Source organism: Salvelinus fontinalis, chromosome 23 (assembly GCF_029448725.1).
Source record: "Salvelinus fontinalis isolate EN_2023a chromosome 23, ASM2944872v1, whole genome shotgun sequence".
NCBI classification, from domain to species: domain Eukaryota; kingdom Metazoa; phylum Chordata; class Actinopteri; order Salmoniformes; family Salmonidae; genus Salvelinus; species Salvelinus fontinalis.
The window spans coordinates 6,502,726-6,517,782 of NC_074687.1; the positions used below are offsets into that span (position 1 = coordinate 6,502,726).

The window sequence follows — 15,057 nt, forward strand, 5'->3', positions numbered from 1 at the left end:
CCTTGTTTTCGCCTGTCAGAAGTTTCATGATTTGATATACGGGCGAGCAGTGGTGGTAGAGACAAACCACCAACACCTGAACACTATCCTGCAGAAGCCTCTGCACGCTGCATCCTTACATCTGCGAGAGATCATGATGAAGCTTCAACGCTACAATGGATGTGGTTTACAAAAGAAGCAAGAAGCTGTTTGTAGCTGACGCGGTACAGCGTACAGCTACATCTCCCCTCCCTCCTTCCCCCCTCCCTCCCTGACTGAGTATCAGCCCAATGGAATGCTAAGCGCTATGTCCAGTACACATCCAATAGCATCAATTTGACAGTGACAGACAGAGATTATTGATATTTCGATGCCCCACAACATCAATCAAAGGTACCTGCACAGAGAGAAAAGAAACGACAGATATGTAGATTGTCCAATAGCATAAATCAATAGTTGTGTGGACGTTAAGAAAAGAGGAATGACATTTGTTGGGAGGCCCAGTAGTATCACTCTGTAATTACTGACACACTGTGAAAGGAGAAATGACAGATATGTTGACGTCAACAGAACTAATGTCCCCCAGGTTGGCTTTGGAGTGGGGGTGGAAACTTCCTGGAATGTTCAATAAATTGGAGGTGTCAGAGTTATTGTTGCCTCTGGCTCTCTTTTTGACAGAGAGAACTATGAACGTTCCCAATTTGAGCTGTGTGCCAACAGCCACGACTGTAAACTCTGTCAAAAACAGTTACGGAATGAAAGCACTGGGCTGTTGACCTGTTTAGAAGGCAGCCTTGTGTACTGCACGTATGCCTTTCTCTCATCTGGCTGACTGAATTGAAAAAGTGCGAGTGTGTCTGTTTGAGTGCAGCACACCAAATGCAGAGTACCTTTCCACTCAGTCCCCCCTCTCACCTTCACCAATCTCTCTGCTCTGCTCTCTCGCCTCCTTTCTCTCTTTCCCTCCCCTCTCCCAGCTCCCTCTAGGCTACTTCTTTCTTATTCTCTCTCCTTCCCTCCCCCTCTACTTATCTCTTAGCTTCTCTCTCCTTCCCTCCCTCTCTCACTCCTCTCTTATGTTCTCTACACTCCTCCTCTATTAAACCATACTCTCTCCCATGTGAGTAATACAGAGGTCCAAGTGGAGATTATGGGGATTTTCAGGGTCAAATGCAGTGAATGACCATAAGGAAAAGCATGCATGCATTCGTCAGCAACTCAGCTCCAAATCTGCAATCTTGCATACATTAAAAAACAAGTGCATGTTGACTACACAGTTTTGCAGGCTATGTGGTATAGTATAGAATGATGTGTGCACTTAATGCAAAAAGTTTGAAAACATGCCATGTATAACCCGTTTAAAAGGTTCATAATTACTAAGAACCATTTTCAGTTTCACTTTTTCTAACAAAGTTGGGAGATGAAAGTCAACTGAAAGTTGAAGGAGCGCACACACGCAAATGCTTTCCAGCAGCGATGAGCGAGCCCAAGCTCGAGCTCCGCTATACAACAACAGCTTGGGAGGAAACATCACGTGGTGACACATCCCCGGGACTGACGTCATCGTCCCCATCTCCAAGCAACCTCTCCATCAGCACTCGCGTCACCGCGCGCCGAGCCGCACGGTTGCCTGGCAACCTCTGCCTTGCGCTTGCGCCCAGGCTTGTGCTTCGTTCGAAGTTCTGACGCGGGTGTGACGTTAATGAGGTGGGTATCAATTTGTTAGCCTATAGCAGCGAGAGAGGAGGAGTTTCCCATGAACACTGTGGCTGTCTGCATTCCACAGGAGCGCACAGACAGACCGAACAGTGCGGTAGCCGGGGTTGTGACCGGCCAAATCAACCTGTAAATAGTTCTAACTGATACGGCTGGCACACTTTAGTGTACACTTCAGTGTACATTTATGTAGATATTTCTTTAAAAGAAGGAAAATAAAAAAGTGAAATGCTGTTTTTCATTATACTTTTCTCATATTTACAGCAACTAATATCCTTATAGAATGACTTGTATAGCTGTCTGTAACAACCGATTAAACTGTGAGAGGAGCTGGTGCACCTACATTCAATAAGGTAAGACACGGCAATGCTCTTATGATTCTTTGGAAAAATCTGGTTTGCATTTCAAAGTGGATCTATAATGGACATATATAATAATGTTTTATTTATTTAGACCGTTTTTATTTGTTTTACTCGGGCAGCCTGTGTGCGCCGAGCTGCCATTGCCATTATTTCAACACTTAACAATTCTGTATTGTGTGTTATGTTATAAATGTCTACATGTCTATTAAGCATAGACTTTTCATATTTGGGCATGTTTAGTATGACGCCAGCGCTTCAAACGCCGTATTTAATATAATTAATATATGGTTAGAGCAGTAATTCAATTTAGTGCAAACTTGAAGATTTGACAGACATGAAACTATGTGATCTATCTTGAATTATTTTGTGCATCATGATGCAATGGAAATGTTAATTCAGAATATTTGCGTTTTTTTTAAATAATTGTGGAAGAGCTACGCCTAGTTGAATGTGTAGCCTAATGATTATAATTATAACGTTATTATCAATAATGATAATAATGCATTGATAATGTAATGCATTAGGCCTAACAAATGATAACACACTAATAATAGGCCTACAATAAAAAATAAAACAATGCCATTAATCATAGGCGTATGCGCATTTGATATTTAAAATGTTTACTTTTGTAACGCAGGTACTACACACAATTTTTATCCTATCCTTTGGAATATAATAATCAGTTGTCATCATGGTGATCATGACGGAGAGCAGCCCGGGGGCCCAGCCCAACCATACCCAGGGAAGGCCTCTCCAGGTCGGCTTCTATGAGATCATCAGCACGCTGGGGAAAGGAAACTTTGCCGTGGTCAAACTGGCAAGGCACAAAGTCACCAAAACACAGGTCAGCATGCCAAATCTTTCATTACCAATGGCTCTATGTCATATTTTATTCATTTCTAAATCACACGGACACATCTGAAAAGAACAAAAACATTTGGTATAATTATATTAGCCTCTCACAGTGCATTTGTCCTGGATATAGTAGACCTTATCGTGTGTTTACAGTTTGCTGTGTTGGTTGGTTGGTTGTCCACTGCCAGGTGGCCATAAAGATCATTGACAAGACAAGACTAAACCCGTCCAACCTGGAGAAGATCTACAGGGAGGTCCAGATCATGAAGCTGCTTAACCACCCCCATATCATCAAACTCTACCAGGTGTGTGTTGTCTCTATTATGATACACTGTTCCACTGGATGTGTGTGTGTGTGTGTGTGTGTGTGTGTGTGTGTGTGTGTGTGTGTGTGTGTGTGTGTGTGTGTGTGTGTGTGTGTGTGTGTGTGTGTGTGTGTGTGTGTGTGTGTGTGTGTGTGTGTGTGTGTGTGTGTGTGTGTGTGTGTGTGTGTGTTATTTTAGGTGTGTTGACTGACACGCTATCCACCATGGATACTGCTGAGTGACTGGGCTGTGTGTTTGGCTATGTGTCCACAGAGAGACACAAGAGCTGAGTGGGTGCCGGGGAAGAATAACACATGCACAGTAACCAGGAGAGGTAGAGGGCCAATTATTTTTATATATTTTTTATTTTACCTTTATTTAACTTAAGGGACAAGGAGTAGGGATGGATGTGTGGTGGCTTGGAAGAGATGAAATGTATGGCTGAAATGGAAAGGAAGGTTTCACTGTTTGTGTTCTGGTACATCTGGGTTTATACACGCGCGCACACACACACACACACATCTTTTTTTAATCAGCAGTTTTCTGCCCTTTGTTCAGCTCTGTGCTGTTTTGCTGGTGTTGAGGATTACTGGACGTCCGGATTTAAGAGGGTGACTGCTGAGATTGCGAAATTGTGTTCCCTTCCACACCCAAAATCCTGGTGAAAGATCTTATTAGAAGGTCCCCCCTCTCTCTCACACACACACACACACACGCACGCACGCACACACACACACACACACACACACACACACACACACACACACACACACACAAACGCCTTGAGTTGGACAGGAAAGCCTGATGTGTCATATGTCTTCCAGAGGACGAGTCACCACTGTGAGCAAATTAATACTGAGGGATAGTCCTCCTAAAGCTAATCAGCATTTCCAATCAGGGCCCACAGTAATGGCCAGATCTGACAGTGCTGCTGTGCTCTCCACAGCCAGGGAAACTTCTCACTTAAGAGGAGTCACTGGATGACTAATGGCTCTGAGCTGGGTTACCCCCCCACCCCACCCCCTCTCTGTGACACCCCCTCATCTGCCCACTGAGGGGGAGGTGTAGTGCGGTAAAGGCAACCTTGTGATCCGGAGGTCACATCCTCTCCCTCTCATCCTTCTGTTACACTAACAAAACAGTGGGGGATTGGAAATGAGGCAGATAATTACATTGAAAGAAGCCACAATCTATCTGCAATATTAAAGCTGATCCACCACCACCACCAGCAAAAAAAAAAAAACATCTAAAATAACACCAAAGCGTTGAACCTCGACCTTTAGATATGCTGACCTTTAGATACTGAAAGCTCTTTTGTGAACAAAATTACACTTTTTCCCCCTGTACTTCTGGAGATGACCACAGCCTGTTGTCTATTTCTCTTTCTTTCTTTATCTTTCTTTCTTTCTTTCTTTTTCTCTCTCATTCACACACTCCCCCACATACCACTCTTCAAGGGGCCAGTATGAGGGGCCCCTAACGTGCCAGACCACTTCCCTGGAAGCCTGTATGACATCAGCAGCACCTCTAGGGTGAGAGGGACACAGAGTGGTGCTCATCTCTCTCAGACGAAGACTAGCGACTATGTGGAGCCTCTGTGTCTCCCTAACCATTACGGCTGCACAGGACCTCTCTGTCTCTCACACAGTTAGAAAAATGAAAGAGAAACTGGGTTGGAAATTAAATAAGGCTATGAAATGACTGCCATTGTTGCTGATTCGTGACTTAGCTAGCGTTAGGTTTGGTTTATTGAGTCCTGGCAGTGATGTTTATCAGGCTTTCCTCAGAAGTGGTAGTGACACAACATTCCCACAATGTTCTGTCTCTGAGTTCCCAGGACTTCCAGGAAGGGATTGGGGCATTGCTTCTTCCTCCTTTTTTATTTTTCCTCTTTGTCTTTGTGGTGGTGATGAGTTGTTGATACACAAGCTGAGACCTGTGTGTGTGTGTGTGTGTGTGTGTGTGTGTTTGTGTGTGTGTGTGTGAACTTTCCTCTTCCTTTCCCAGGAGAGAGATATTGTTTCTGTTGACAACTGGTGACAGACAACACAGTTTAGTGGGAACACGGGTTTGAGCTGTTGTGTGTGTTTTTGCCTGTGTGGACGCTGTGTTCGTATCCTATAAATAAAGAGCATACAGGAAGTGCCTGTCAGCTCTGTTATGCAACAGTTCATATCATGGAAAGTCAGCATGCCTAGTGTGTGACAGGAGTTATGGAACAGGAAGGGGGTAGTGTGGTCAGAGGAAAATGAAGGTTGCCAGAAAATGTCCCCAGTGCTCAGTCCTGGCTCTGGTAAAACACTCACAGATTGAAAAGTTCTCTCTCCTCACGTCATCACGGTATGTTTGTGTGTGTATTGCCTATTTTTTGCTAACTTCTCTTCTATGACTCTCTTTGTGTTTCTCTTAGGTAATGGAGACTAAAGATATGCTGTACATTGTGACAGAATACGCCAAAAATGGAGAGATGTTCGGTGAGGATCAAATAAAATGTCCCCTTTGTTGTAACCTGTGTTGGGCACAGTGGAGGCTGCTAAGGGGAGGACGGCTCATAATAATGGCTGGACTAGAGTCAATGGAATGGTTTCAAACACATCGAAGACGTGGTTTCCATACGTTTGATACCACTCCATTGACTCCATTACAGCCGTTATTATGAGCTGTCCTCCCCTCAGCAGCCTCCACTGGTTGGGCAGTATCTTTTTAGGTAATAAAAGGGGTAAAATAGATATGAAGTTCCTCCCTCACCCAGGGTGTATAAATGGTTCTCTGAGTCCTCTGAGTCTAAAATGCCCCCTCTCTCTCTCTCCCTCTTGTCCTCCAGACTACTTGACCTCAAACGGGCGCATGAGCGAGGACGAGGCGCGGAAGAAGTTCGGGCAGATTCTGACGGCAGTGGATTACTGCCACAGACACCACATCGTTCACAGAGACCTCAAAACTGAGAATCTACTGCTGGATGCCAACATGAACATCAAACTGGCCGGTGAGTCAGTTTGGGAGATAACACGAACATCAAACTGGCCGTGAGTCTATCTGGGAGATAATAGATAGCAGACTCCCCTCTATCCTTCATGGTTCTCTACATGATTCCCAGACTTCTTCATCTCTCTACTGAAGAGAAGACCTGCATCACTGTAATTAAAAGATTGTTACTGGATCTGAGTGCTAATGAATTGCCAACTGCCAAGAACTAGAAGGTTCTTTAGGGTGAAATAGCAGGGTCATAGCAGGCCTGATCTGATGCCACAGAGAGCCAGGGTGACAATCTGTATTCAGTAAACACACACAAACAAACACACACACACACACACACACACACACACACACACACACTGCCAGAAAGCAATACAGTGCCCAGCGGGTCAACCTCAGTGCCTCATTGTGGCAGGACAATCAGTAGCTCTGTGTCAGAGCACAGGGTGATATTAGCTCAGATGCTATCTGGCCTTCCATCTGTCATTATGTGATTAACATTATGCAATATCAACAAGAAAAGACTCTGTAGCCAGCAGAGAATACAGGACTCAAACAACCACGAGTTTCACAAACTAACCAATCTCTTTCTCCTTCCCGTTCAGACTTTGGATTCGGTAACTTCTACAATGCAGGCGAGCCCCTGTCTACGTGGTGCGGCAGCCCCCCCTACGCAGCACCCGAGGTGTTTGAGGGGAAGGAGTACGAAGGGCCACAGTTGGATATCTGGGTAAGGGCTGACAGGGAAACTGCACACAATGTGTTTTCAACCGTAGTTCTTCCATCTTCACGTCAAACCAATGAATACTGAAGTAAAGGGAGAGGCCATTTGTTGACGTTCTCCTCCTGGTGTCTCTCCTCTAAAGAGTCTGGGTGTGGTTCTGTACGTTCTCGTGTGCGGTTCCCTTCCGTTCGACGGGCCCAGCCTCCCTGCCCTCAGACAGAGAGTCACAGAGGGGCGCTTCAGAATCCCATTCTTCATGTCTCAAGGTACCCATCACACCATGGCAACAACACAGTGACACATTTCATAGTGTGATTGGACTGATTGATTGATAAAATGACTGGTTTATATTATATAAAAGCATATGCTGTAGCATCAGACTGACCTTGCTTCGCCTTCTATCGCTCCCTCCTCTCTCCCTCTTCCTCCCTCTTTATTCCCCGCAGACTGTGAGAACCTGATCCGTAGGATGCTGGTGGTAGACCCAGCTAAGAGGATCAGTGTGGCCCAGATCAAGCAGCACCGCTGGATGCTGGCTGACCCCACAGCTCTTCACCAGACCCTCAGCATGGCCCTTCCCCTCACAGACTACAACTCTAACCTGGGGGACTACAGCGAGCCTGTCCTGGGCATCATGCAAACCCTGGGCATTGACCGCCAGAGGACCATTGAGGTGAGTGGCTCATTGGTTGATTGGTGAATTGGTTTATTGGTGTTATTGTCCTGGAAGGAGGATTAGAGGAGGGTAGGAGTGAGTGGAGCTGGGCCGTTATATAGGTTACAGGTTATAGGTTATGTGTTATAGGTTATGGGTTATAGGTTACAGGTTGTAGGTTACAGGTTATAGGTTATGTGTTAGAGGTTACGGGTTAAAGGTTATGTGTTATAGGTTCTGGGTTATAGCTTAGGTTACAGGTTATAGGTTACAAGTTATGGGTTACAGGTTACTGGTTATAGGTTACGGGTTATGGTTATGGGTTATAGGTTATGGGTTACATGTTACAGGTTATAGGTTATAGGTTATGGGTTATACAGATCACATAGTACCACAGGAATACAGTATTTGGAGTGCTCTGTAAAGACTGAGGTAGTGGGGTCGGGTACTGGGCTAAAAGTGGTGGGGCTTTGAGACAGTTAGTCATGTCTGGCAGTAGAGCAGGGTATGTTATGCTGCCTCCCAGGCAGGCGCCACAGTCAAACACACCCTGGATCCCTGTAAAACTGGGGGACTTAATACTAATTTTGTTGGGAGAATTAGGGGGATAACTGGCATCTGCTTTTAAAGGCTGACACAGTTAGCGGTGAGTAGATGAGCTCCAACAGCAGTCTCTCATGAGATCAGTCTGGGTGAACGCAGTCGGGGTACGGGGTACAGACCTATCTGAGAGAGAAATATATATAGAGAGAGTGAGAGAGACAAACAGGGAGAGGAAGAGTTAAAACCTGGCTAATACAGCCCTTTATATTATGACACCCTTTGGACCAAAATGGCTGACTAACATGTCCTTCTGTTCTGCCCCAGTCTCTGCAGAGCAGCAGCTACAACCACTTCTCAGCCATCTACTACTTGCTGTTGGAGAGGATCAGGGAGCAACGAGCCCAGCAGCTCAGCCGTCAGTGTGGGCCCTGGAACCAGAGACCCAGGAGCACCTCTGACTCCGGTACCCCAGAGGTCATCATGGAGGACAGCTTCAGACCTTCAGCCTACCCCATTCAATGCAAGAGCACCCCTCCCATGCACGCGGAGATGGAATATGACCAAGGTGCATTGTTCCAACGTGTGGTGTTCCCGGTGGAAGCCAGTCTGAACCGACTGCTGTGTAACCGCTCCATCTCCCCCAACAGCCTGGTGGAGACCAGCATCAGTGAGGAGGTGCGGCCCCGCGACCTGGAGGAGGAGGTCACACACACCTGCTCGGCCCTCGTCCTGCCCACCACCACCTCCCGGCGACACACCCTGGCCGAGGTCTCTGCTCGCTTCCACCAGTGCAACCCCCCCTGCATCGTTGTCAGCCCCTCCGATGGTGCGTCGTCTGACAGCTGTCTGAGGTCCTCGTCCACCCCCAACCCCGCTCTGCACCCCGCTCTGCACCCCGCTGTGGGTGGCCTGTCGGCCGTGCTGGCCTTTGGGACTGACCCCGGGGCACTGGTCCCCGCCGATAGCCCACCGGCCCTCTCCTGTCACCTCCTCCCCCAGGCTCAGGCTGCCAGCTTCCAAGAGGGCCGCAGAGCCTCCGACACCTCCCTCACACAAGGTATGGGTGATGACAGTTTATAGCCATTAGGTATGCATCAGTCCCATCATCCTCATCATCATCATTACTACAGAGAAATGTATCAGTCACATCATCACCTAACCAATCTTCTGCCTGTCTCTCTCTCTGTGCACCTCCCCAGGTCTGAAAGCCTTCCGCCAACAGCTGAGGAAGAACACGCGTACTAAAGGCCTTCTGGGTCTGAATAAGATCAAAGGTCTGGCGAGGCAGGTCTGCCCTCCGACCTCTGACCGCAGTAGCCGTGGCAGCCGGGGATCAATAGGCCCCACCATCAGTGAGCACCGCAGCATGCTGGAGGAAGTTCTGCACCAGCAAAGGTAAGAGGGAGACACACACACAACCTTGCACACGCACTTGCACATAAATACAATCACAGACACATAGTCACCTTGTCATTCTAACCCCACCTCTCTGTCTCTGTTTACAGGATGCTCCAGATCCAGCACCAGCCCCAGCCTCAGCCTCCTTGGCCAGCACCTACCCAGAATCCCCTGCTCTTCCTGTCCCAGCAGAAGCCCCCCTCCCCCACCTCAGTCTTCGCCGCCCCCTCCACCCTGTTCGACACGCCCGCCCCCTCCCTCCTCCAGGGGGAACCCCAACACCCCCTGCCCTCCCACCAGAGCCCCCTGGCTCTCCAGCATGCCTTCTGGCAGCAGCCTCTGGAGTTATCTTCCCCCTCCTATGGCTCCTCTTCTTCCTGCTCCTCCTCTTCCTCCTGCTCCTCCTCTTCCTCCCTCTCCCCTGTGGGTACTGCTGCTTACCTCCTCGAGGCTCGACTGCACATAAGCCAGCAGTCCAGCCTCTACCTCGAGACCAACGTCCACCCCCAGACCAACCCCCACTACCAAGCCCAGGACCAGACCCAGGCTTTCACCAAGGGCCCCTTCCCCCTCATGCCCATGCAGGGGATGTGGATTCTGGATTCAGCCTCCGGGAGAGAGTCTGAGATGCAGGAGCTGGGCCGCGGTGGACAGCAGCAGCTGAGAAGCTGTGTGATGGTGAAGTAATGGAGGGAAAGAAAGGAGAAGCAGAAAACAACAACTTCTTATTGGACCAGAGTGATTGTTCTGCATGACAACCAGAGGACAAAATGTCATGGTGATGTCATCACTGATGGACAGGAAGGGTAAGCGCTTTTTGACAGTGGGAACAGAACTTTGAGACGTGGAGTTTCTCACAGAACATCAGATGATGAGCAGAAGGTGATAGGACGACAGAACAGATCCTCTAAAAGTGTGAAAAGAAAGAGAACAATTGGGTCGAAAAACTGAGCAAAGAGGAGATAGATTTTTTAAAACTGATGCAAGTCACAAATCAACACTCTCTTGAAAAACATACAAACACACATCTAGTTGTGTGTGTCTGTGTGATCACATTAGCTGAGAATTAAGCAATAACCAAACTCTGGAGTGACGGCTCTGAGGTCTCATCGGAACCCCCAGAGAAGCAATAAAAGTCTGGGACCCCCTCAACACAACAGGGGACCTCTGTTCCTCTCCTTTCTCCCTGATGGGGACCCCGCTGGGGAGGGGTGAGTGAAGGACTAGTCTTGAAAACCCAACGAGGACTGGTATCAATGTACCATACTAGATCATTTAAGACCTATTTCAACAGTATAATTTACATTTTTATTTTTTCATCAAGTTTGATACCAGGAGGATCCAGTCTTCCTGATTTTGTTTTGTGTTACTTTTCCAGTTTTACTCACTGTATATAGACCTTTTACTTATTACTTATTGTTTTCACTTAATTAGAAAATACCAAAGTTCTTTCTTTATTTTTACTTTGTTTGTCTTTTGGAGAAGATATTCCTTATTGGTAACATACACATGTTTAGCAGGTGTTATTGTGGGTGTAGCGAAATGCTTGTGTTCCTAGATCCAACAGTGCAGTAATATCTAACAATACACAACAATACACACAAATCTAAAGTAAAATAATGGAATTAAGAAATATAGTAATATTTAGAAGAACAATGTCGGAGTCCGGGGTTATAAATAAATAAATATATAAATATATATATATATATATATATATATACACATACACATATATATACACATATATATAGTACCAGTCAAAAGTTTGGACACACCTACTCATTCCAGGGTTCTTCTTTATTTTTACTATTTTCTACATTGTAGAATAATAGTGAAGACATCAAAACTATGAAATAACACATATGGAATCATGTAGTAACCAAAAAAGTGTTAAACGAATCAAAATATATTTTATAATTGAGATTATTCCAAGTAGTCCCCCTTTTCCTTGATGACATCTTTGCACACTCTTGGCATTCTCTCAACCCTTGAATTAGTAGGTGTGTCCGAACTGTTGACTGCTACTGTATGTATGAGCGCATATGTGTGATGGGATGTATAGACATTGTGAACAGTATGTGGATAGAATATATAGTATATCTGAAGAATACGTGGATAGAATAGTATATGTACAGCAATAGTTGAATAGGATGGACTTGACTAGAATACAGTATATACATGTGAAATGGGTAAAACAGTATGTAAACATTCTTAAAGTGTTCCATGTCTGTGTACATAGGGTAGCAGCTTCTATGGTGCAAAGATGAGTAACCGGGTGGTAGCTGGATAGTGACAGTGACTAAGTTCAGGACAGGGTACTGGTGGAGGCCGGCTAGTGATGGCTATTTAACAGTCTGATGGCCTTGATGGTCTTTCAGTCTCTCGGTCCCGGCTTTGATGCACTGACCTCGCCTATTTTGTTGCCATCCTACAAACATGCAGTATCATAACTATTCTAAACTTCCAAACTTTCTTTGAAGACAATGTTATTGTGATTTCACAAACTGTGATTTGTTTGTGCGAGATTCTAGCTGAGCTTATGCTGCTTTCACCACAGAAGAAAAAATGACTTGCTGTGTGACTAAAGCACAATAGGTACTGCTATTAGCAAGCAGTGTGTGCGTGCGTGTGTATGTGTGTGTGCACCTTACAAAAAGGTTGATTTTCAACTAATAATTTCTACTCATGTATGGTTACTTTCTAATCATATTCCCTCTGTATTTATGTCATTTTATATGTCTCAATTTGTAAATATTGTCAAAACGTAAGACCCTGAAGACCTATGAGCATGATGTCGTTTCCTATCAGGGGAAAACATTTACATTTGAGTCATTTAGTAGACACGCTTATCCAGAACCACTTACAGTAGTGAGTGCAACCATTTCCATAACAAAGCTTTACCCACTATACTTTTCACCTCATATGGGCTATGTGTATGCTACATGATGTAGTGCTTTCACACAGCCAGAACAAAGACTTTGGGACTATAGTGCAATATTTCACATTGAAATGCAGAGGAAATGAGAGATAGAGAGCTGACATAAGATACTACAGTAACTGCCTGCTGGTGTTCATTCGATTGTTTTTATTTGTCATTTTTTCTTTTTGTATGAATGTATGAATGTACAAGGTTTTTCTACCTTCGTAGGGAGCGAGCTGAGTAGAGCAGGTAGTAGAAAACTTCTGTATTTTGTTGAACATAGAAATGCATATGTTTAGAAGAAAGGACCCAAACCATTTCATAGTGCTTTCCCTATGGACAACATGGTTGCCTGCTACTGCATGATGGCAGAACTAGAGAAAAGCCAAAGAAAGAGCAGCGGAGTAAGAGGAAGAAACTACAGACTTTCCTCTGTGAAAGCGTTGACTCAAAATGTTAGCTAGCGCTTTCATGGCATACTCTGTGTGGCTCCTGCTATGAGAAAGCTGCTTCTGCCACTAGATGCTAATGCAGGACCATGGCTGTCTTTGTTTATGTATTTTCTAAGAAATAGAAAAGTTGTTTCAATGAATTGTCTGTAGGTGGTAGAGGTACAGTATCTAGATAGAGTTGTGCACAGCATGTCTGGGTTTATGTGTTAGGCCTATTTATGTGTGAAGTGGTCTCATTTTGAACAACACGTTGAAGGGGGAAAGTGTTTGAAGCCTGAAGCTAAAATGTTGTTTGAAAGATTTCTCTCTGAAAAAAGCATTGTTAATATTTCTAAATGACATTTCATTTTGGCTGACTGCACTCAACACCAACACTTGTGCCTTCTTCAGAACAAACCCCATACCTTCAGAGTATCCCTGCTTTTCTCCAATCAGCACACAGTGAAAACAGGTGGGCCCGCCATGGGCCATCATAAGACCCAGTTTTCATACTTTGATTTAACTTGCTGTATTAAAGAAAAAAATAAGCATTGCACTTTACAGTGAATATTTCTCATTTCTGAAATAGTTTTTGTTTCTCCTGTTAGTTGAGAAAACTCATCACAAACGTAGTTTGACTGAACTATGGAAACACTAGTAACCTTTTTGACACAGATCTGTAAGATGTCCTTTTTGGTCAAATGTTGGATGTGAAGAATGATGTTTTATGATTTTCCTGATTTGCTACTTGACTGTGTGTGTGTGTTTGTATGAATGTTATATAGAAAGAAAGATTGTTTGTTTATTTATGTGGCTATTTATTTGAATAAAATTCCCTTCCTAACATAAATTCCAGTTGTTCATCGTAATTTTGTGTAAATGTCATTAGTCATACGATAATACATGCTGATATTTATTAATCAAAAGTAGGCTGATCAACAGCCACTATAGTTGATGTCAAATCAAAATGGATGACATGGAGAATTGAAGCAGAAAATATTCCCAAGAAAACTACTTCAAAGTTCTGAACGCCACATTTTAGCAAGCCGACAAGAAACACATCGTCCTCTTCACCTGCTGATGATGCACATTGATGATGTTCTAGCCCTCTCTGGTGATGTTCTAGTCATATGTGATGATATTCTAGCCCTCTGTGACATTCTAGCCTGCTGTGATGATGTTCTAGCCTGCTGTGATGATGTTCTAGCCTGATGTGATGAAGTTCTAGCCCTCTGTGATGAAGTTCTAGTCCTCTGTGATGGTGTTCTAACCCTCTGTGATGATGTTCCAGCCCTCTGAGATGATGCCCTCTGTGACATTCTAGCCCTTTGTCATGTTCTAGCCCTCTGAGATGATGTTGTAGCCCTTTGTGATGATGTTATATCCCTCCGTGATGTTCCAGCCCTCTGTGATGTTCTAGCCTTCTGAGATGATGTTGTAGCCCTCTGTGATGATGTTTTAGCCCTCTGTTATGATGTTCTAGCCCTCTGTGATGATGTTCTAGCCCTCTGTGATGATGTTCTAGCCTGATGTGATGATGTTCTAGCCTGATGTGATGAAGTTCTAGCCCTCTGTGATGATGTTCTAGCCCTATGTGATGATGTTCTAGCCTGATGTGATGATGTTCTAGCCTGATGTGATGATGTTCTAGCCTGATGTGATGAAGTTCTAGCCCTCTGTGATGATGTTCCAGCCCTCTGAGATGATGCTCTAGCCCTGTGTGATGATGTTCTATCCCTCTGACGTTCTAGCCCTTTGTGATTCTAGCCCTCTGAGATTACGTTTTAGCCCTCTGTGATGATGTTCTAACCCTCTGTGATGATATTCTAGCTCTTTGTGATGATGTTCTAGCTCTCTGTGATGATGTTCTAGCCCTCTGCGACATTCTAGCCCTGCGTGATGTTCTAGCCCTCTGAGATGATGTTCTAGCCCTCTGAGATGATGTTCTAGCCCTCTGTGATTATGTTAAGCCCTCTGTGATGATGTTCTAGCCCTCTGTGATGTTCTAGCCCTCTGAGATGATGTTCTAGCCCTCTGAGATTATGTTTTAACCCTCTGTTATGATGTTCTAGCCCCCTGTGATGATGTTCAAGCCCTCTGTGATGTTCTAGCCCTCTGTGATGATGTTTTAACCCTCTGTTATGATGTTCTAGCCCCCTGTGATGATGTTCAAGCCCTCTGTGATGATGTTCT

At 45.0% G+C, this 15,057-nt stretch overlaps 1 protein-coding gene across 3 annotated transcripts; it reads left to right on the plus strand.

Moving 5' to 3' along the window:
* Positions 1-1,743: 1,743 nt before the first annotated feature.
* On the plus strand, positions 1,744-13,714 carry LOC129820773 (serine/threonine-protein kinase SIK2-like). Of its 3 annotated transcripts, none has more exons than XM_055877728.1 (11): positions 1,744-2,048; positions 2,741-2,901; positions 3,101-3,217; positions 5,628-5,691; positions 6,042-6,203; positions 6,799-6,923; positions 7,060-7,183; positions 7,364-7,590; positions 8,440-9,172; positions 9,315-9,510; positions 9,621-13,714. In XM_055877728.1, exons 2-11 carry the CDS (start codon positions 2,749-2,751, stop codon positions 10,198-10,200), a joined length of 2,481 nt encoding a protein of 826 aa, XP_055733703.1. In that variant the 5' UTR covers positions 1,744-2,048; positions 2,741-2,748; the 3' UTR covers positions 10,201-13,714. The 3 variants fall into 3 exon arrangements, with proteins under 3 accessions (XP_055733703.1, XP_055733702.1, XP_055733704.1); XM_055877727.1 differs by having other exon boundaries at positions 1,745-2,048; positions 2,695-2,901; XM_055877729.1 differs by lacking the exons at positions 1,744-2,048; positions 2,741-2,901 and adding an exon at positions 3,491-3,551 and having other exon boundaries at positions 3,128-3,217.
* The last annotated feature ends 1,343 nt before the right edge of the window (positions 13,715-15,057 follow it).

Coding starts and splice junctions, on each gene's coding strand:
- LOC129820773 (XM_055877728.1), top strand. CDS start 2,749: ATGGTGATCATGACGGAGAGCAGCCCGGGGGCCCAGCCCAACCATACC. Junction 5,692..6,041: donor CAAAAATGGAGAGATGTTCG/GTGAGGATCAAA, acceptor CTTGTCCTCCAG/ACTACTTGACCTCAAACGGG. Junction 7,184..7,363: donor CCCATTCTTCATGTCTCAAG/GTACCCATCACA, acceptor TATTCCCCGCAG/ACTGTGAGAACCTGATCCGT.